The following is a 20,842-nucleotide window of genomic DNA, read 5'->3' as shown; positions in this document are numbered from 1 at the left end:
TTTGTTGCCGTGGGGCCACACAACGTGCAGCAGACTTGACTTCAGCCCACCCTGGATGCTCAGAGCTGTGCACTGTGTCCAGGGGCGCTGCCGATGCCAGAAAGGAAAGGGCTCCAGAGTTTTGTTGTGATACGATCAGTCAATCTCAGAGCAAACCACAAACTCCAAACCCACCTCCCCTCTTTGACCTCCGGGCCATTTCCTCCCTGGAGCACATCACTGCCTTGTTCAGCAATCTGGGAAACAGCCCAGGTGAACCGAGTGCAACATCCCTTCAACACTTCTTACACACAAAAACAATTTGCACTCAAACGCCCTCCTCTACCCTTTCCCAATACAAAATTAAAGAGGAAGGAAAACCAGCTTCCATTTTGCACCTGGGAAAGAACTCCACAGCTTCCTTATGTAGATGACCCATTCCTCCCCCTTATTCCCCAAATCCACTCTAACTGATTCCTTGTGCCTTTTCAGGTTTTAGGGCTTGTAGCCCTTGCTTGGCCCAGATGCACAGCCCTGGCTCCACTTTCTCTGTGTGGTTACTCCCCTCCATCCCTGCTCTGTCATCACCTCATGGCAAGGAATTGCTGACAGAGATCCGTGATGCTCCACGCTGGAGCTTTAGCTGGTCAGCATTGTGCAACACAAGCCTTCACGCAACACAACAACTTGTTTTTTAGCAGACTTCTGCAAAGCACACATGCTTGAGGAGTTAGGAATCACATGGACATGTGTCTCCTTACACTTCAGATCCACTTTTGCAGAGCTCTCGCCAACTCTTGGGTTCACTGCTACCATTTGGTTACAACATGCATAGGCTAAGCACAAAGAGAAAAGGTGCTGGGAAGGGGCCTATCCCATCATGAAAAGTCAGCACTGATCAATCATCACAACTTCTCCCTCTTCTGCTGCTATTCTGCATCACAGTTACTGTGCCAGAGGGATCCCTGGCACAAATCCATCAGCGTGATCAACACTACGAATCCGAGTCCCCACCTTTCATTAGCGCAGATGCACATCAGGAGCTGCTCATGTTAACAGTGTCACACCAGCACTAAAGATCACTAAATCAGGCTTGCTGGATTTATACCAAAAACACAGATATTTCTGTCCCATGATACATCTTCCTTCGGACTGTAAAAATGAAAATCATATGGCCTTGAGTTACTTCTTTTTCTTCTTCCTATTTTCTCCTTCACAGATTTCCTGCAGGATAAGAACACAGCGAAAAAACTCCAACTGATGTGATGCCAAGATCAAGGGGAGAGAATCTCTCAAGTGTTTCAGTGCTCATAAGGAACTGGCTTTCCACCAGCCCTAAAAACAAAACCAGTTGGGAAGTACGGCATCCTCTCTTGGAAGATAAATAAACAAACGTTTAACCACTGAGCAGTTTGGGCACCCTGGATAAATCACTGCATCAGCATCCCCTCCTTCGTTTGGCAGATGCCAATCTGGAATGCAGCACAAGGACTTTTGGGTGGCTCTTGCTCCAAAAACCTGCCAAGAGGATTTGGTGCGGTGCAACCACTTCATCTTAGCTCTGCTGAGCATTTCTGTTACTGCTGTGATCAGGTGGGGGTCTGCTCATGCACTGTTGGGTTCTCTTGCTCCAACAATTCATTTACTACCCAGAAAAGTCTTTGACTCTGGTATTACAAAGAGCTGTACAAGCCTCTGTTTGATTTTGAACCCAGGGAGTTAAATGAGATTTATCACAAGCGCAAGGGCTTTGCATGATCTCGCATTAAGCCTTAGCCTGTAACAACTACTCCCAGCCATAGGTTAGTTGTGTTTGACCTTCCAGAGTCACATTTCCTGCCAACAAACTTTAAAAGGGGATAAGACACCAGCTATTTCCCAGCAGGTGAGGAAGTTAAACAAAATGCTTAAGGCTTTTGCACGCCTGGAAACTGCTGGATTGAACCAGATCCCTTTCAGCCAGGCTGTTTGGGTAGAAGTGCTGCCCAAATTAATTTATGCAGCTTCACACCTGCAGGAGCACTGGTTGCTGCTGCTTTGCATCCAGGCATGCCCATCCACTTGGGAGGAACACAGGAGGTGGTGGGAGCAGAGCCCCAGAGCTCAAGGTTGATTCCTCATTCCAGCCCTATCCTGTCCTGCTAAAAAATCCTCAGGCAGTGCCAGGGCTGCTGGAGGAGTAGAAAATAGGAGTCAGGGGGAGATTGAGAGAGAGAGAGCAACTGTGGTACTCAGTGGGAGACTTAATTTATAGTGGGAGCAACACCAGGCTTATTGGATATACTGGATAATTCTGCTTTACCCACCCTGAGGCAGAGGAAGAAACAGACACAAGCCCAGACGTGCCTGTTCAACACATCATGGATGCTCTTCTCACTTGACCTAACACTCAAGAAACAGCAGCAGCACCAGGCAGGGAGAGGAGACCCCCAGCAGACTGTCTTGGGATGTACAGGATCACGTGGCAGCTCCAGTGGGGATGGGGCAGGCTGTGAGGCACTTCTTTATAGGCCCACTGCTGGTCAGATCTCAGCAGCTCTGTTTAGGATTCCTGAACTCAGGGGAAACTGCAGATTGGCACTGCTTGAGCACCTGACCTTGGGTAACCCTTTGGAGCAAGGTGCTTTGGGCAGGGATTCCTGCTCCACATGTTACACACACTAATGCAAAGCCATATATTTGGGACTAGAGCACGGCATGTCCCGAGGAGGGAGAACCAGGACAGCACGGAGACTCACAGTCACTGCTGGCACCCACTGGGGTCTTTCATGTTCCCTTCTGTTATTTTTATTTAATAAGTGCCTTTCATGCAGTATGTGCAGAGCTCGTGGTGCTGCACGTACAGCCAGTTCCCCCGTGCCAGGCTTGGCTTCCCTCCGCCTCCGCATTCCCTGGCTTCATCCTTCCCCTGCTCTTCCCAAAACTTCATCCACTACTGAGCAGCATCGAGAAGGGAAGAGAAGCCCCTTAAAAGCCAGGGCTGGGGAGGGTTTGCTGGCAGCTGCCTGAGCTCACAGCTGCAGCCACGGGGAGCCCAGCCCTGGATGACGTTGCCGTGGAGCCGGACGAGGGACGTGACGTCAAGATGTGCCGGTGTTCCTCTGAGCCCTGGCAGAAACACAGGGATCGAGAGGAAGAGAGAAACCTGCAGGACACTTCTCACTCTCAGACTGTCAAGGGGAGGTGTGAGCAGGTGGAACAAATCTCCTTCATTTCTTCTTTTTCAATGGGACCCCTACAAGTCCCGTCCTCTCTAGGCTGATCCTCTGAGGATGAATTACTATACCTCGATTTAAGGCAAATTTAGGGCACTTCTACACTAATAAGCAGGACAGAGACTATTTTCTAGCCCTAAAGCAGCTGGCATGATGCACACAGCTAAATTTTCCACTTCTTCTCAAAGTGAGGTCTCATCCATCCCAGTTCCTGCAACACTCCTGGTCTGGAGAGGGCTGGCAGGCACACAATAACACAGCTCAGCAGCCTGGTTTGCCACCATGGAAAACCATGGAAAAAAAGGAAAAAAATAAAGCTTGTGGCAAAGGTTTCCACTGCGAAATGGCAGTTCTAAAACAGGGCTCCTAAATAATTTGTGGATAGTGTTCTGAAACATGTAGTTCCTCGAAGTAAATAAAAACAACCCTCAGTTATCTCAAAACAGAGAACTCAAAAGGATTTTAGTCCAAGTTTCCTGGCACTCAGACGAGCATTTGCAGATGCTGGTCACCAAAAGGCTGGAAGGGGATTTCCACTGAAAAAGTTTATGAGGGAAAAAAATAAAAAGAAAATACTGACTTTTCATAAGGTTTCTCAGGGACATGGAATGAAGACATTTTCTGCCCAGCAGAAGCAAAAATAGCCAAATCTTCCCCCAGAACATCTACATCCCTTCCTACGTGCTTGTGCCAATAACACAGAGTTTCATTATTTTTCGCTGTTTACATGGCAGAGTCAGCAGAAAAACATGAAACATGAAGAACACAACCCTGAACTACCTTTTATTATAAAGTCACTTTGAATCTCCCTTTAAATCTTGTGTCAAGAGAAAAGCTGAACTGAGTTAAGATCGTCTCTTGACAGCAACCACTTTGATGACAGCAGAAGGAAAACACTGTGAAATACCTTGCAACTGCAAGTGAAGAAGAGTTTCTCCTGAAGAATTCCCAGCCTCTTAGGCTGCCTTTTGACTATCCACCACATTCAGTGAAACCCCTGCTTCAGGAGACCAAAACACAGGATTATATTTGTCTGCCTAATCCCTGACATTCAGTTTAATGCTCCATTTGAAACATTGCTCTCTCTTTCAGCTCGCTGAAGTTTCTACCCAGCTGCTGGATTACCCAGGCCTGACTCAGGAGGTCAAAAAATGCATCTGCTGGATTGTGAACACCTCTTAGGCAGAGCTGCAGCAGCTTCACACAGACCCCAGACAACTCCAAAGAGAAGAGAAACCCTCTGTTATCATGCAGAGGGTTTGTTGCAACCTCTTTGCAAGCTGACAGCAAGACTGATGGTTTACATGGAAAAAAAAAAACCTGAGGGATGGCTGTAACATGGGCTGGTTACCTTTGCTTCCTGACTGTGTAACAGTGCTGAGGACACTGGTTTTGGTGCATTAACAACTGGCCTGGAGAGCCTCCTGAAGATCCCAACGTCAGCACACTCTGCATCCTACATTTAGTGCTGCCCAGTCCTCCTCCTCTGTTAGATTAAACCATTCCTCCACTCTGCTATTCAGGCATTCCCTTAAAACCCATCTGTACCTCAGGCTCTCACCCTTGCAGAACTGACATCTCATCCTTTGTCTGCCTTGTCTTAGCTCAGGATGTTCTTAAAGGCAATGACACCTCACAGTCAGAGCTGGTTGGTGACTCTCCTGGTACTACAGCAGCTCCAAAACAGTAAGCAAAGGCCAAAACATGGCACGAAAGTTAGCAGGAAAGTCTTGACTTTGCAAGAACTCATCTTCTCCCTAGCACAGCTACACGCAGAATCAATTCTGCCCATCACGCTCGGCTCACTCGTCAGTGACAGCTCCCAGTGCCACAGCTCTCCACTGGCTTCCATTAACAGCTTAACAAGGGCCAAAAAAAAAAAAAAAAAAAGAGCAGCAGAGATGTTTTGCACAAGCACAGTTTCTGCTGAGGCTCTGTGCCCTACCATGTATTTGTGTGTGCATTTCACTCAGGGTCACCTAAGTGACTCTGCCAGACTCTGGGCAAACTCTCAAGAGCCATGTGAGCTAGGGAAAAAAAAAAAAAACAATAGAAAAAGACAATCCTGGTACATCCAAACACCAAACCCAAGGAGAGCTCTTGTACACCCGCCCCTGGCTTCAGTAAGAGCTGGGCATGGCTGCACAAGGGGTATGTTGGACCTACCCTGGAAGAATATTTCCTATATATCATTGTCTGAGATGCAGCAAACCACAGGATATGTTATCAAGGCAGCACAGGCTATGAAACAGAGAAAGGGCAAATCCTTGGAGAAAAACACTCTTTTGTTGCACAGAGAAAAGGGTTTGGAAGCATTTACTGCCATATAAGTACAAAGGATCTTTGCAGGGTGAAGTATTTCTTCGTGTATATTTGTATAGGAGGCCCCACTTCACCCAAGGCTACAATTTCTACAGTTGGTGAATAACTGCATGAAAACAATAAGGATCTGTAGAAATTACCCTGCAAGCTGCATCCACAGATATGGCAGAGAATATTCACTGTGTGAAAAAAACATTATTCCTGTCTACAGGTTGTAACCTGAATAATTATACCCCTGCTACACAGCCCTGTGTGCTGCTTTACCAGTTCTGCACAAGGCACCCCGCTCTCTACAAAATCCTGCAAGGTTCTTCACACAAAAGCTCCCACAGCCAACTGATCAACAGGGCTTGTCATTTAAACAAGCTCAGAGTATTTTACAAAGCACGAAAAGCATAAATTCAAGCACAGAAAACCACAGAAAGCACCACATGAGACCATGAACAAACTCTGCTCCCTGCAGGGCTGCAAGAAGAGACCAGGCATTTGTTGCCAGCCTGGCTGCAGGGGCTGCAGGTACCTACTCCCAACACCTCTGAAGGAAAGGGATGCTCCCTTTCCTCTGGAATGTGACCACCACAACACACTGCACACATCCATTCTCCTGAGAAACAACAAAAGCAGCTACCACAGATGTCATTCCACCCAGAACAGACTGGTGGTATGGGGGACACACATTTGGTTCTTACATGCTGAAGCTGGTCCCAGCCCAGGAGCCAAGGAGCCCAAGCCCATTCAGATACGTGACTCTGCCAGCTGGGAAAGGAGGAGACATGCCAAGAGCACGACAGCCCAGGATTAAAGGAATAACTATGTCAAGGTCCCAGACATCCCTGGCTTCCTGTAGATTCTCTCTCTTCATTTTGATGAAGCTCAGTGGCACCAAATTCATCGGAAATGTTTATCCCTGCATTTCCCCCCCCTCCCCAAATCGCACCCCAGGTCCCCTGCTCTCCTCACTTTCGTGCCCAACGTGACTCTGCTCAGCACAACCTCGTCCGACCTGTGCAGCTCACGGAGCGTCCTCCTCGGGCTGAGGATAAGCTGCAACTGCACTGAGTCACTGGTGAGGGTGGTCATCCAGACTGTGACAGCCACAGGGTTGTGACAAAAAGGAGAAAGGGGGTGGTGGCCAGCCCGTAGCAGCACAACACACCCCGCAGAGTGCTGCGTTTCACCCACCTGTTGAGTATTTGCGCGTCCTCTCGGAGTCCTTGTACAGGGATCCCATGATATCACCCATGGACCTGGAGATCCTCATCTCGTGCTGTTTGCTGTTGTTTGGCTGGAGGAGCTGGTAATCAGACAAAGGGAAGGATCAGACTTGGCCAGAGCCCCGTGGACATGTGAAACCCTGTGTTTGGCTCCCCGTGACCCTATTACCCAAGAACTATTGAATAAAAAAAAAAAAAGAAAGAAGACACACACGTAAACTGAAGCGATCCAAAACCCTTCACAAACAATTCACATCTGTTTGTAAAACAGTCTAGTAAGATTAAGATTAAGCTCTAATAGATAATGGCAAATACAGATATTTGACATAAAAAACTGCCCCTGCACTGCATTATCTCCAGAAAGATACAGAGACTGATCCCTGGGCTGAAAACACTTGGAACTCCAAAATTAGAACCTCTCCTCCATGCTCCCTAGACTCCTATGGCAGCCTAGGCACTGCAGAGGTTCCTCTGTGACGGCAGAGGAACAGATAGTGGAGGGTCAGGCTCTGCCAGGGAGGACAGATAAGGGAAGAGCAAAGAAATGCATATCCAGATGGTAACTTAAATGGCAGTGGCCAAGTCTTACTGAGATAACACGCTACAGGATGCTGTGATTTTGTGGTGATTTCATGTTTGACCTTGGAACCGTGTGTTCCTACACACACAGGAGCTTCAGGAAGAGATAGACCTGCTCTCAGAGGTACCCAGGAATCCACCTGGCTTCTCTGCTCTTAGAAGCTGCCCTGCAATACTGCTGTGTTCCCACAGTTGCCAGGGCAGGTTGCCCCATTTCCACCCAGGATTTAGGAAACCCCAACTGATGGCTCAGCTTTCCCCTGGGGAAGCTGGTCCCTGCTCTTTCCAAGCCTCTCAAAAAGAGTGGAGAAGTTCCAGAGCCCTGTGAGCACCAGTAGTAGCACGAGCACAAGCACTGTGAGTTTCAAGACTCCCAATCTCTCCAGTACTTCTAGGAAATATAAGAAGAAACAGAGTTGCAACATCTACAAATCCCTTGCTTTACAGCCTGTGCTTGGGGCAGCACAACATGTGCTTTGGCAAGACACTCTGTGCAGGCGAGGTCAAGCTAACAGGATTAACTGCAAAACCACTGAGCTCAGGAAAAACTAATAAATAAATAAAGATGAAAAAAAAAAAAAAAAAGACAGCTTTGCATGAGACTGAAGCATTCTCCAGTTTGCTCTTCCCAGCTTTTAGTACTGCATGGAGGGAACAGTCCCCACATTGCCACTCAGCACAGCAAGGGCCAGGGCATCACCCTGAACACAGAGAAGGGACAAAGGAATGGGGGCAGCATCCCCAGGTGGAAAGCACAAGGGATCCTCTCAGAGTTTAACCTTATTTGAGGATCAGTCTGATATTTAACCCTTCATGGGACGCTGGAGCAGGCAAAGGGAGCTGAGCTCGGCCTCTGGGCTACTATGACAGGAGTATTTCCGAGCTGCTGAGCCAGAGCAGGGCTGACCCCCCTCATGACCAGCTTGCCCTCTGCTCTTCACCGCCAGGAGACTCTTTTCCACTCCCCAGCACAATAACAAGGCATCTCGCTCCGGACACAAAAGAGCAGAGAAGGTGAAGGGCTCACATTCGCTTTCTTTGGAGCGCTCACAAGGATCCGCAGGCTCTTCAGGGAAGGGCTCAGCTCCAACTGTTCCAGCGCTTTGTCCAAATCTTCCTGGGATTTCAGCGGAATCAGGAGCTGGAAGGGATTAAACAAACACCGGGCAATGGCAATGTCACACTTTTGGGTAAACAGAGGAAGCCGGATTCTTACAGTGAGCAGCCTGGGAATAGGGAGATGAGGGAGGAACCCAAGGAGGCGGTGGAAAACGGAGCCCCCATGCCCTCCAGCTTGCCGAGCTCTTAACATTTTCTTCCAAGTTCTCATCTACCCAGGAACAGACGCAAAAAAATCACAACAAACAACATCTGCAAGGAGAAAGCTTAAAGGTCACATCAGCAATCCAGCCAGTGAGAAGAGGAGAGGGCTGGGATGGAACCTTAGGCTCGCTGCCTGCTACTCTGGGGCTGCTCTGATCTTGGAGTCTGTAGGAAAGACCTGCTGCTACCCAGGCCCAAAACAACCCCACATGTTCTCCCAGGGTTTCTTCCTGGGAAGATGGTCATGCAATGGTGCTCCAAGAATGCAGGGATCTGCACCCAAGGATTTACTGTGGTAGGTCCTCAATGCCCTTCCCTGCTGCTGCCATCTGTGCTCCTGCATACTGACAGAGCCTCCCTAATGTCTGACCACCAGGTAAAATCCAGGAACACCCCACAAATAAGAGCCTCTTCCCTTCTGACGTGAAAAGAGTGCATTGCTCTCCATTCAAGAACCACTTCTTTCACTCCCAGCAGGACAAATTCAGCTTCTGCTCCTCATAAGGTAAATAGAACAGAGAACTACACAGTGCTGTGTCTGTCAGGCAGCTGAAGGTCCTGATGTTTTCCTGGTAAGTGGCAGACTATTGCCCTCATATCTCCACGGGGACTTTGACCTTCCCGACATTGCTGTGTGGTGTACCATGTCCTGCAGACAGTCTGCAAAGCTTCCAATGTCCAACAGCTGCACTTCAGAGGAGCTCTGTGGCCTTCTGCTGCCCTGGGCTAAGATTAAAAGCACAACTTCTTGCCCCTCATTCAGGGATATTCTGCCTAATCTCACAACAAACAGGGTTCAGCCCCTGCAGGTTGCCTCAGGCACTGGCACTGGATCCAGGCAACACAGCACATGCTACACTCACGGCTGTGCCAAAGTACACAGTAATTCCACTGACCAAAGGGACTGAGCAGCCACAGCTCCCAGTAGGCCCTCACCGGTCTTACAGGGAGCCTCAGCTTCCCAGAACTCCTGAAAGGCAGCTCAGCCCTCTGTGTGATGAGGGTTCACACCACCAGCCACAGCAAACACACCTCAGGGCAGCCACCACAGGAGACGACTCTCAAAAGCCAACTGTGACAACCTGTTTGATCCCAGGGTGTTGCCGAGGGTTTGGCTGCTGGCCGTAGGCAAATACACCTCAGGACTGTGTGCTCTGGGGTGAGGACTTCAGGGATGACCAGGTCAAGGGAAAGTTGTGGCCCCTGGCCAGCAGAGACGAGGTTTCACCTCAGGAAACGGCTACAGTCACTTCTTCCACCCAAGAACTGCAGCCTGAGCCTGCCAAGCTCCACCTTAGGTGTCTGTGTGGCAGCTCTTTCTACCCTGCGAGCACCTCAAGGTTTGGATTGGGTTTCTCCTCTCCTGTCTGATAGGAAGGTTATCTTCCACCCCTGTTTTGTAGGTAGATAACTGAGCCATAGGAGGGCCAGCTATTTCATGATGAACATCAGGCTTAACATCATCGTCATGGAATCATTTAGGTTGGAAAAGACCTCTGAGACCAACGAGTCCAACTTTCAACCCAACATTGCCAAATCCATCACTAGACCATGGCCCTACACAGCACATTTACATGCCTTTTGAATACCTCCAGAGACACTGACTCCACCATTTCTCTGGACAGCCTGTTCCACTGCTTGACAACTCTTCTGGTGAAAAAATTTCCCCTAATATCCAATCTAAAGCTCCTCTGGTGCAACTTGAGGCCATTCCTCTGTGAAGAAGGACCTGGGGGTCCTGGTGGACAACAAGCTGACCCTGAGCCAGCTGTGTGTCCTGGGGGCAAGGTGGACAGTGGTATGCTGGGATGCAATGGGAAGAGCATCGCCAGCAGGCTGAGGGAGGTGATCCTGCCCCTCTGCTCAGACCTGGTAAAGCCACATTTGGAATGCTGTGCCTGGTTCTGGGCTCCTCAGTACAAGAGAGAGATGGAGCTCCTGGAGCAGGTTGAGCAGAGGCTACAGAGTTGATCAGTGCTCAGTGGAGCATCTCTCTTATGAGGAAAGGCTGAGGGAGCTGGGGCTGTTCAGCCTCGAGAAGAGATGACTGAGAGGGACCTCGTCAATGTCTGTCAGTGTCTGCAGGGAGGGGTCAGAGTATTAACCAGGCTCTTCTGGTGTTGCCAAGCAACAGGACAAGTGGAAATGGGCAGAAACTGATGCACAGGAAGTTCCACCTGAACATAAGGAAGAACTTCTTTACTGTGCAGTGACCATGCACTGGAACAGATTGCCCACAGAGGGTGTGGAGTCCTCTCACTGGAGATATTCCAGAACCATCTGCACACAATCCTGTGCCACGTGCTCTGGGATGACCCTACTTGAGCAGGGAGGTTGGACCAGAAGACCCACCATGATCCCTTCCAACCTGACCCATTCTGGGATTTCCTCCCATCCTGTCATCTGTTACCTGGGACAAAAGACCATGGGATCTGAATGAACATCCTGTGTTCACAGCAGATACCAGACAAAGATAGTATTGAACATTTCTCCCAAATGCAGAGCTTACTCTGCTCCCTTCCCGACCCTCTTGAAGTTCACAAAGGCTCCACAGCAGGGCTCTGCACCAAGCAGGCAAGGCTTCTCCCCTACACTCACCCAAACAGAAATGAGGATGACGGAGAGCTGCTCTCCCTCATTTCACCACCAGGCAGAATTTGACTCTGAACTGTAAGTACAGTCCCACCGCTTACCCATCCCTTTACTGAGCTCCTCACAAGCGCTCAGAGCAATCCCTCTGAACAGAATGTTCTGCAGGTCACTCCATCTCACTCAACTATCACAACATGAACATGTTTGTGTGCCTGTTTCAGAGCAGCCAAAAACATCAGGCAGAAACTGTCCTCTTGTAAAAGGGACTGGAGCCAGTATTTAGCTTGGCTATACCTACTACCCATATCTGGCAAGTAGATTTCACTCCATTTGTCTTCCAGACTGTGGCACATATGGATATTGGGAACAGGTATCTGCTAGGCATGAAACTCAATATAGACTCATGCAGAACCATGGCAGTAATGGCCAGGGTGTATTTCCAGTAACTGGGTTTGTTTGATCTAAAGAGAGAGCAGCTGTGACGAACAGCAAAGTTTACCTACACAGAAGTCTCGCTAAACAGAGCTTATTACGTTTTCTTCTTGCTTTTAAACAGCACCTTCCCCTGGAGCCTGATGTTTAGTGTGGGGCTTGGTAGTCACTGCAGGTTAAGAAAGTGAGTGCAAAAGGGTGAGTTTTCACTGACTGCAACAGCACTGCCAGACCTCACTCTGTAAGACACCACAGAAAGCCAAAGAATAGTAGGAAACAGGGTTGGGGAAAAATCTGGGAGGTCAATTAGTTCATCTTCCTGCCCAATGCAGCACCAACTGGCATCAACAATTCTCGACAAATGTTTGTTAAATATGCTTTTATCTCCTCCCCCCACCGTAATGGAGCCTCTACCACTTCCCCAGGCTTTAACTCTCCCTAACCTAACTGGTGCTGAGGGACAGCCCCAGAGGAGACAAGCACGGGGAGGTCAGAAGGGAAATGGTGGCCCAAGTCACATCGCAGGTTGGTCGTGGAGACAGACAAGGTAACACCTAGTCACACCTGGAGCAGCTATTTAGCTGTTATTAGTGCAGAGAGATCAAATTCAGACAGAGAATTTGCCACAGAACCCAGCACTTCACCACAAAACCACGTCCCCATGTGCCCCATCTACATGTCTTTTAATCCCTCCAGGGGGGTGACTCCACCACTGCCCTGGGCAGCCTGCTCTGGTGCTCGACCACCTTTTCAGCGAAGGAATTTTTCCTAATAGCCAATTCAAACCTCCCCTGGTGCAACCTGAGGCTGTTTCCTCTCATCCTGTTCCTTCTTACCTGGGAGAAAAGACTGACCCCCACCTGGCTCCCCACTCCTTTCAGGGAGATGTAGAGAGTGATAAGGTTCCCCTGAGCCTCCTTTTCTCCAGGCTAAACCCTGCCCAGCTCCCTCAGCTGCTCCTCATCAGACCTGTTGTCCAGACCCTTCCCCACCCCATTGCCTTTCTCTGGATATGCTCCAGCACCCCAATGTCCTTCTTGTAGCAAAAGGCCCAAAATGTCCCACCAAGAAAGCCAAGCTCATGGAGCTGTGGAAAGCAGGTGGCCCTGAGCTTATGGCCTACCTCAGACACCCAGCTTCAAGATACTAAAAGGCAGGTCTGTAAAAGGGCACTGCAATAGCTAAGTTTAGTGCATCCTGCGATCCTGTAGATTTCACAGTCCCAAATTAGATACCCAGGACCTTTACAGCTTGAATGGGAGCGTTAGAGCCTTTCAATCCGTAACACAGTCAGCTGTCCAACAAACACCACGCCGTGCCGTCCACGGCCAGGCCAGGTTTTGCTCTCCTACACCTCAGAAAGATGAGCCCAGCCTAGAACTAACAGGCAGACATGCCCATGTGGTACACCCATGGCCAGGCCCTGCTCTTATCTACACCAGCCCGAGCCTGCTGATTCCATGGTCCCACCAGGATGTGATTCATGCGTGCCCCTGCTCCACCCAGCTGGCATGCTCATCCCACTGATCTCGGCTTCAGGACTCCTCCTTCACCAGGACAGGGACTGCCAGTCAGTGAGATTTTGCAGGGGCCTGTTCACCTCAGTGTGAGTTTGGCCTACAAGGTGCTGCAGCAAGAGAGGTGTCTGATGGCAACAAAGAATTACAGCACAAGTGCCCTCGAGCACAGAGAAAGGGTGAAATGTTTAACTGTAATGAGCCTGTGGTCAAGCTACCCCTGAGACTTGTGGTCATGATAAACCCCGAAAACCTGGCCCAGATGACAGAGAGAGCCAGATGCTGGGGTGTCACCATGTGGACGTGTAGGCTATTTCCCCACAGATCACTCTTGTCTGTTTATAGTGTTTCCACGACAACAACCCTGAATTACTACTTCTCAGACATCTTCCCAAAGCTGTGGGTTCTCACAAGGAGGAATTTTTATATATAGAGAAACAAAGCACTGAAAATCATCCACAACCCTCAGAAGTCAGGAGTACCCAAAGGCCTGCTCATGGTCCTGCTACGTGCCTGTGCACATGGCCAGAAAGATGGTCTCCAACACAGGATAAAATGCATTATTTAAGCTTCTGTTTGCTGTTGTTGGAAAGAAATCCTCTTCCAGTGGAAAGAAACCTGGAATGAAATGAGTCATTCCTGGAGAATTCAATGGCAGGCTTTTCCCGGGAGGGCTGTCAAAGAATGCCCAAGATTAGAAACCTGACTGCCTTCAAAGTGAAAACCCAGTGGACATTCTGGTATCATGAGGTAGCTATTATAAAGAAAAAGGAACTTTTCTTTTGTGGGGGTCAAATCTCTATTGAAACAGAAGTGAGAAAAAAAAAGAAAGGGGGAAAAAAAGAAAGCTCTCTTCATGACCTCTCCCTCCATTCATACTTCGATGAAAGGCTGTAGGCCATTTGCAATTAATACTTCCACTAAACAAGCAAGCTGTTGGGACAGATCCAAAAGGATTTGTGTTTTAAAGCCCACCTCTTTGTCATCTGGCCTTCTCCTCCTCCCCAAAGCCAAGCCCACCTTGAGAATCCAGTAGCTCGAGATGCCTGCCCAGCTTATGGCAAGATGCCTCAAGAGAACACTGAGCACATCAAAACAGATGCCAAGGATTTCCCCCTTCTAGGTGACAGCCCTCAGCAATACCCTCCTTTCACACACTGCTGGCCTCAAAGGAAAAGCTGGAAAAACACAGCGGCCTCTTGTTAGGAAGAAGGATGGAGGATAAAGGTCTTCAAGCCTTAAAAAGCAAGGATCTCAGGGGGAGGGTTTCTTGGCTGCTTTTATGTGGCCACAGGACCTGTTAGAGGAATGTTCAGTGATGCACATTTCACTGCAGCCCCAGCCACAAGAACATCCTCGTCGTTCTGGGGCTTTGGGGGAACCAAAGTCAGCGCTAGATAAAAGCACACTGTGTGAGCAGCACTGTCCCTCTGCTCTGGACTGCACAGTCCTGCAGCTGCCCCCAGGATGGGAAGGCTTCACATCCCTGTTTGAGTGAGGGGAATCTTCTTTTCTGGGGAAAAGACAATGTTCCAGTGTGACTATTTAATAGGCCTCACTTGAAACAGGCCTTACTTTGAGAAGGGAAAAGACTGGCTTAGAGTTTAAGAATCCATCTGAGCCATGTCGAGCCGTGTACACTCACTAACTGGGAACCACAAAATAAGATTATTTTTGTTCACATGCAAGTACAACACAACATCAGGGCCTTCAGAACAAACCACTGCTCACTTCTGAAGTTGGCAGCAGGCACCCTAAACCTGCCCCATAGGAGAAGGGAGAAGATTACCTCATTGTTCATGCAGACTAAGTCCATTGTCTGTCCAAAAGCATCCGTGACCTTCTGCACCACTTCTTTGAATTTGACTGGTCTTGGAAACTGGATAATCCTGTATATGCAAACAAATAAAACAACAGTCTCGATTTAGCAGAAGCATACTGAAATTTGGGATTTGACTGACGATTCAGAAGAAAGGGCATGTGGTCTATCATGAAGCATAAACCCTGGTCCTTGCTTCTACACTCACAGAAATGATGCTCACCTGCAGTGCCCAAGAGGGGACTTGACCTACCCTGCAAGAACATCTCCCAAAAATCCTAGTGCAGCTACTCTGTCCCTCCCTCTAATGTGAGGTACAGGTGGAAAAGAAAGTCTCCAGCAGACCTTCACTGGAGAAAACCCACATCAGGTACTGGTCAGTAATATTTATCATCTCCATTTTCAACAAGGGGTTCTGAACAGGGAGGCAGGATGGAAGTGGGAGTGATGCAGTTTGGCATCCCGTGACTGTCCTGTACCATCACATGTAGCAGTTCTAAAGGTATGTAGAGCAGGTACAGTCCATGCCCACAGTAAATTAAATTTTCTTTGGCTCTAACATGCAGCTTGGACCATCAGCCTGAGTCCTGCCCTGTCACAGTCACCAAGCACCAAGCAGAGGTGATTCCATGAAAATGTCAAGCAGGGAAGGGCGGACAAGCTTTAACTCCCAGCCCTATTTTTATGGGACCTATGCCCAAAATCTGGTTATCTTAAGTAAGTGTCATGGACTGCTAATCAAAGGACACATTTCTGCAGAGTTCCAGCCCCGCTGTGGTTCAGCAGGGCTCAAGAATTAAAAAGAGAAAAGGATCCAAGCATGCACCCTATGTCCCTTGTAAAAGAGGCATTTAATGACTTCCAGCTTGGAACCACTTCTCCTGCGTGCAAATCCCAGGAGCTACTTCTGGATACAAATGGGATAACGAGGAAGGCTCTTGCATATAAAACCCTAGCTGATTTTAGGGGAATGAATCCTGCTGTGAGCTCATCTGCAGCTGGCTGAAGACAGCAAGATGATATTGGGTAAAAAAGGTCATTTGTCCCTGTACATGTGGGGGACTGTGCTGGGTACCTACCTTTTCTCTCCTTCATATTCAAACTTGATCCTGACATTTCGCAGCTAAAACAAAAAGCAGAAAATGGTGAGGTCCCAAAGTGCAGCCCAGACTGACACACAGATCCAAAGCTCTCAAGGAGACTCCCCTAACTTCAATAGGCATTTGGTTTATTTAGGGCTAAGCTGCCTGCTGGACTCACAGACCTTAGGGACATTCCACATTGCTGATAAATGTGCTTCTCAAAACATAAGGTCTTCTGTAAACAAGAAGACACTCACCTGTACCACTGTTAGTTTTAATAAAATGCTTCCATAAAGTGGAAAATTGTGAGTGCTCTGGACTCATTTGGGAACAAGGCACTACTACCAAAGAGGCCAACATGTCAAGTGTCTGATGTCTGTCCATCTGCAGCATTTCCCATGGTTTCACCCTAGTACTTTTCCATTGGAAATCCAAAAAAGCAAAGCTCAGAGGATGTTTACTAGAACACAGGAATATTTGAGGCAAAGAATTAAGAAGTAAAAGCAAGCATCCCATAATGGAGGTGGAGAGACAGCCTTGGATTTTGAAAGCCAGCAGTGCTGGGATGGTTGCAGGGGTGGCTGTTATTCTGTTAGGACCTACAAAATGCAAAGTGTATCAGGTCCACTACACTATACACAGTAAATGCCCACCCTGAACTGACCCATTACTCATCCTAAGAGAAAACACTAAATTTGCTCAACAAAGAGCCAGTGGAGTCACAGGCAGACTGGGCACACAGCTGTGCAGGGACTAGTAAAAGCTACTTCTCCCATCCTCTATTTGAGCATATTTAGCAGAAATTGAGACCTTTTCATTCATTCAGCTTCTCAGACCAGGCCTAAGCCAAGCATCCTTCTAGCACCCCTTGGATCGTTCCAGGACTTTCTGACGGTCTCCGAGGCAGATCAAAACCCTCTTTACTTCCCAGACCAGGTTCAGGCACCCCAGTTAACCAGCACTCTGCTCCTATTAGTGCACAGAAACCTCCTCAATCAGTATTTTTTTCCTCATCAAGTACAGAAGTGCGGGGCCGCCTCCCTCCGAGGTGTAACCCCAGGCAGGGCTCGGTCCCGCGCCGCCGGCATCTCGCTGGGATAATCCCAGAATGGGTGGGTGACAGCCCTTCCTGAGCACAGGACTTATCTCTGGGCCTGGGCTGCCAGCATGTGAAGGCACACTTTCCATCCCCACGGAGGCAAAGCAGAGCCACAGCGAAACAACTTTGTTTCTGACCAGGAGAATGAGCTGGATGGGCGCCCTTTGGTTTATTTTTAAACTGACAGCTCCTCCAGTTCTGCAAACACCCACTGAAGTTCAGGAAGTCAAGGCTGGAGGCGATTCTGTTGAAAAGCTTAAAAAAAAACAACCAAAAAACAAAACCAAAAAAACCCCAAAACAAACCAACAAAAAAACCCCAGCAGATTCAGGGTAAACATGTTGGATCACCCGAAATGCATACTTTTTGTCTCTGCTCATGGCATTTTCTGTGCTTCAGGAAGGGCTGGGAAGAACCAGTGCTGGGACAGTCACCAAATGGGGCACTCCAGTAGTGTTACAGGCCTGTGCTAAACAGGCAGTTACATCACCTCAGTGTCTAGAGCCAGTTCTCCAGACCCACAACGTCTGGACAAACCCCAGGTTCATTTCTAGAACCAGGCCCAACACGTAAAAATACAAAATTACTTCTAAACCAGCCTAAAATTCAAAAGGAGAAAAGATGACCATAACCATCCTAGTGTTGAAGGTCCAAATCATTCTGGAGAGGCAGGCAAATACAGGTGGGATTGCCACCTTGGATTATCTCTGTTGGAAAAAAAGAGGTACAGGCTCTTTTATGCCAATTTTTATTTGCTCGTGCCATTCTGAACACGCCTGGCTGGCTCACCCCTCCTTGATGCTGGTAGTAAATTGGCCAGTGTGGTTTCACCAGAAAACTCTTCTCTAAAGTAAGAGAAAAAAAATCAGGGCAAGGAACTTTCGAGGTTTCTCCTCACAGAGGAGCAGGAGGCGGAAGGGGAAAAGCTCTCACAGCTCTGGCCTCGCTGCAGGAAACCTTTCAAAACACAGGTTTCACTTTCAGCACAGCCCCGAACGCTGCAGCGAGCAGGGACACGGCACGAGCTGCCTGCTTGTGCTGAGCAACACAAATTTCACAGACAAATAAGTTTTGAAAAACAGCTCGTGGCTGGAAAATGTCAGAACGCTCGTCTAAAGCTCCAGAGAGAGAGAGGAGAAAATGAAAAAAAATGAGCCACGACCCTGCTGCATCCTTTTCTTCTACATCAACAACAAGGCTGATGTGCCGTGGCTCGAAGCCAGCAGGAGGACGCCAGCTGCCCCCACTGCTCTGCTCTGCTTCTGAGCAGAGCTGCAAACACCCCAGCTGCAACAGGGGAATGAAAACCCACTTCATTTCTTAATTACATAATTTTTTTTTTCATATAAAACGAACTAACCTCTTGGATCTCTCAGAGAAATCAAGACCTTAAGCTCTCAGGCATTTCCAAGAGGGATAAATACATATTTATTACCCTGAGAAGCTGGTTACTGCTTTTTTTTTCTGGCTTGCCCTGGCTTGCTCTCATTTTTGACCCACAGCTCAAGCTGTGAATTCATCACTGCTATCAGCAACAAATACTTTTTTCCTTTTTTAAAAAAAAAAAAAAAAAAGAGTGGGCAGTGCCCAAAGTACTAGGAAGTCTCAGGGGATGCAAAGCACTTCCTAAACGCTGGAGCAGGCTGTGATTTTTTACACCCATGGAAATCTGGTTTGGAGCAACTGGTTTAAGATTACACAGGGAGCCTGGGGCACCGCCAAGTGCTGGAGTAAAATCTCTTGCAGCTCTGTACCCAGGGCCTCAAATGCACCATCAAGGGGGAGGCAGGGCCGGCACCTTCTCTGTAAGGACCTCAACACTGCGTGCAAATGTTGAGGTGGAAGAGGTGTGGGTGGTGGAGGCTGGTGGGTTGTACTCACTTCTGCAATTTTGTGAGGAATGAAGACAGTGAATCCTCCTCGCACAACCCGAGTTGTACTATTTACCCTCCCTGCCATCAGATGTTGAGCGAGGTTAAAGGCAGCCCTGTTCCCCCTCAATCAAGAGGGCATTTGTTGGATGTAGGAGAACAAGCCAAGACACCCAAGAAGGGCTTGTGTTAAACACAGTGGGGTAAGGCCAGTGACAGACACCAGCCTTAAACCCTGAGCTCTGGCAGAGCATTTCAGCGATGGTTTCATGGAGCACTGGGAGAGCTGAGGCAGGTAATGGAGCAAACAAGGGAAACTGAGGCACAAAGGGCTTTGGCTAAGGGTATGAAGAGAAAACCCAGTATAGAGAGGAGAAGGCTCCATGAAGACCTTATTGCAGCATTTCAATACATAAAGGGGGATTTATAAGATGGAAAAAAGCTTTTTACCAGGTCCTGTAGCGACCGGACAAAGGCAACAGTTTTTAACTGCACAAGGCTAAATTTAGGTTGGATACAAGGAAGAAATTTTCTGTGCTGAGGTTGATGAGACACTGGCACAGGTTGCCCAGAGAAGCTGTGGATGCCACATCCCTGGAAGCATTCAAGGCCGGGTCGGATGAGGCCTTGAGCAACCTGATCTAGTGAAAGATGTCCCTGCCCACCGCAGAAGGGTTGGACTTTAAAGCTCTTTCCGACCCAAACCGTTCCGTGATTCATTCTGTGAAGCAGGAGAGTGGTAGAGAGGAGCAAAAAATTTAGGTGTTTGGTCTCCTGGGTTGTGTGTAGCGAGCAACTTTCCCTCTCCACGTGCATTTTCGTACCACACGGGGCACGGAGGAGCCCACGTCCCGGCTGGCGCCTGCAGACCCTGCTGCGACACAAACAAAATAAGCGACAACCCCTGACAGGAAATACCACAGTCATTCCCTTCGTTTCTAGAATAAATTTCTTCTCCAAAACGCTCGGGCCGGCATTTCCTCCAGCCCTGCTAACAAATGGTATTTTACTCTTTCTTGCCATACGCCCCCGAAAGGAAAAAAGCAAAGCCACCGCAGCGGCCACAAACCCAGCACCATCTTTCCAGGCTTTCTCCTTGAGGTATTTTTAGCTCCTTCCTCAAAACTTCTAATTTCACGAAGAGAAAAGGCCGCAGCTGCCAGGCTTCAGAGGAATTCCTGATGGCAACTCAGGGGAGAAAATGGGCAACTGCTTCTGCCCACTCGGCTGGGGACCACGGACCCCGTCGGGCTCGGCCAAGCTTGGCCCCCGGAGCTGGAGCAAGCAGCACTGAGCACTGGTTTAGATTAAGGAAAACGCTGGAAAAAAATGGAAAAAGTGTTTCCAAGCGAGGTGAATCATGATCTTATACAGAGATCCCTGAAGAGCTGACTGCTGTTTGTAATAAAAGCACACACGGAGAGCAGGAAAACAAGCCGTTAGGCCTAAAATGGAAGCGGTTTCAGAGGAACAGAAGGCGCTGAACACCCTTTGCTGCTGCACAGAGGGCTGATCAGACTGGGGTCCAAGCTGAGAAATGCCTGTGGAGAAGGCTGTCTAATGGCAGAGGGACACCTTCACTGCATCAGTGCCACTGATGGCAGGCAGGGAGCCAGCAGAGGAGCCAGCCCTGCACCTCCTTGCCTGCCTGTGTGGCACAGAGAGCTGAAACACCTAAAACTGCCACACTGCAAAACCTCAGACCAGCACCAAACTCAGAGACTCCCCCAAACTCAGCTGCCCTCAGAAATGGTGTTCTGGTCAGACCCCACCTCTGTGGCTTGCTTTAAAGCTGCTC

At 48.7% G+C, this 20,842-nt stretch overlaps 1 protein-coding gene across 1 annotated transcript in view; it reads right to left on the bottom strand.

Moving 5' to 3' along the window:
- The window catches only part of LOC126642488 (mitogen-activated protein kinase kinase kinase 3-like), a 78,336-nt gene that overhangs the window by 17,807 nt on the left and 39,687 nt on the right, over positions 1-20,842 (bottom strand). Inside the window, 4 exon segments of the mRNA XM_050320168.1 lie at positions 6,699-6,810; positions 8,337-8,450; positions 14,963-15,062; positions 16,072-16,115. Of these exon segments, the coding sequence (XP_050176125.1) occupies positions 6,699-6,810; positions 8,337-8,450; positions 14,963-15,062; positions 16,072-16,115 (370 nt within the window).

This window comes from Myiozetetes cayanensis, unplaced genomic scaffold, assembly GCF_022539395.1.
Source record: "Myiozetetes cayanensis isolate MyiCay16 unplaced genomic scaffold, myiCay2020 scf1, whole genome shotgun sequence".
Lineage (NCBI taxonomy): Eukaryota > Metazoa > Chordata > Aves > Passeriformes > Tyrannidae > Myiozetetes > Myiozetetes cayanensis.
The sequence above is the reverse complement of the archived record's forward strand: the minus strand, read 5'-3'. Positions and strand labels throughout refer to the sequence as shown.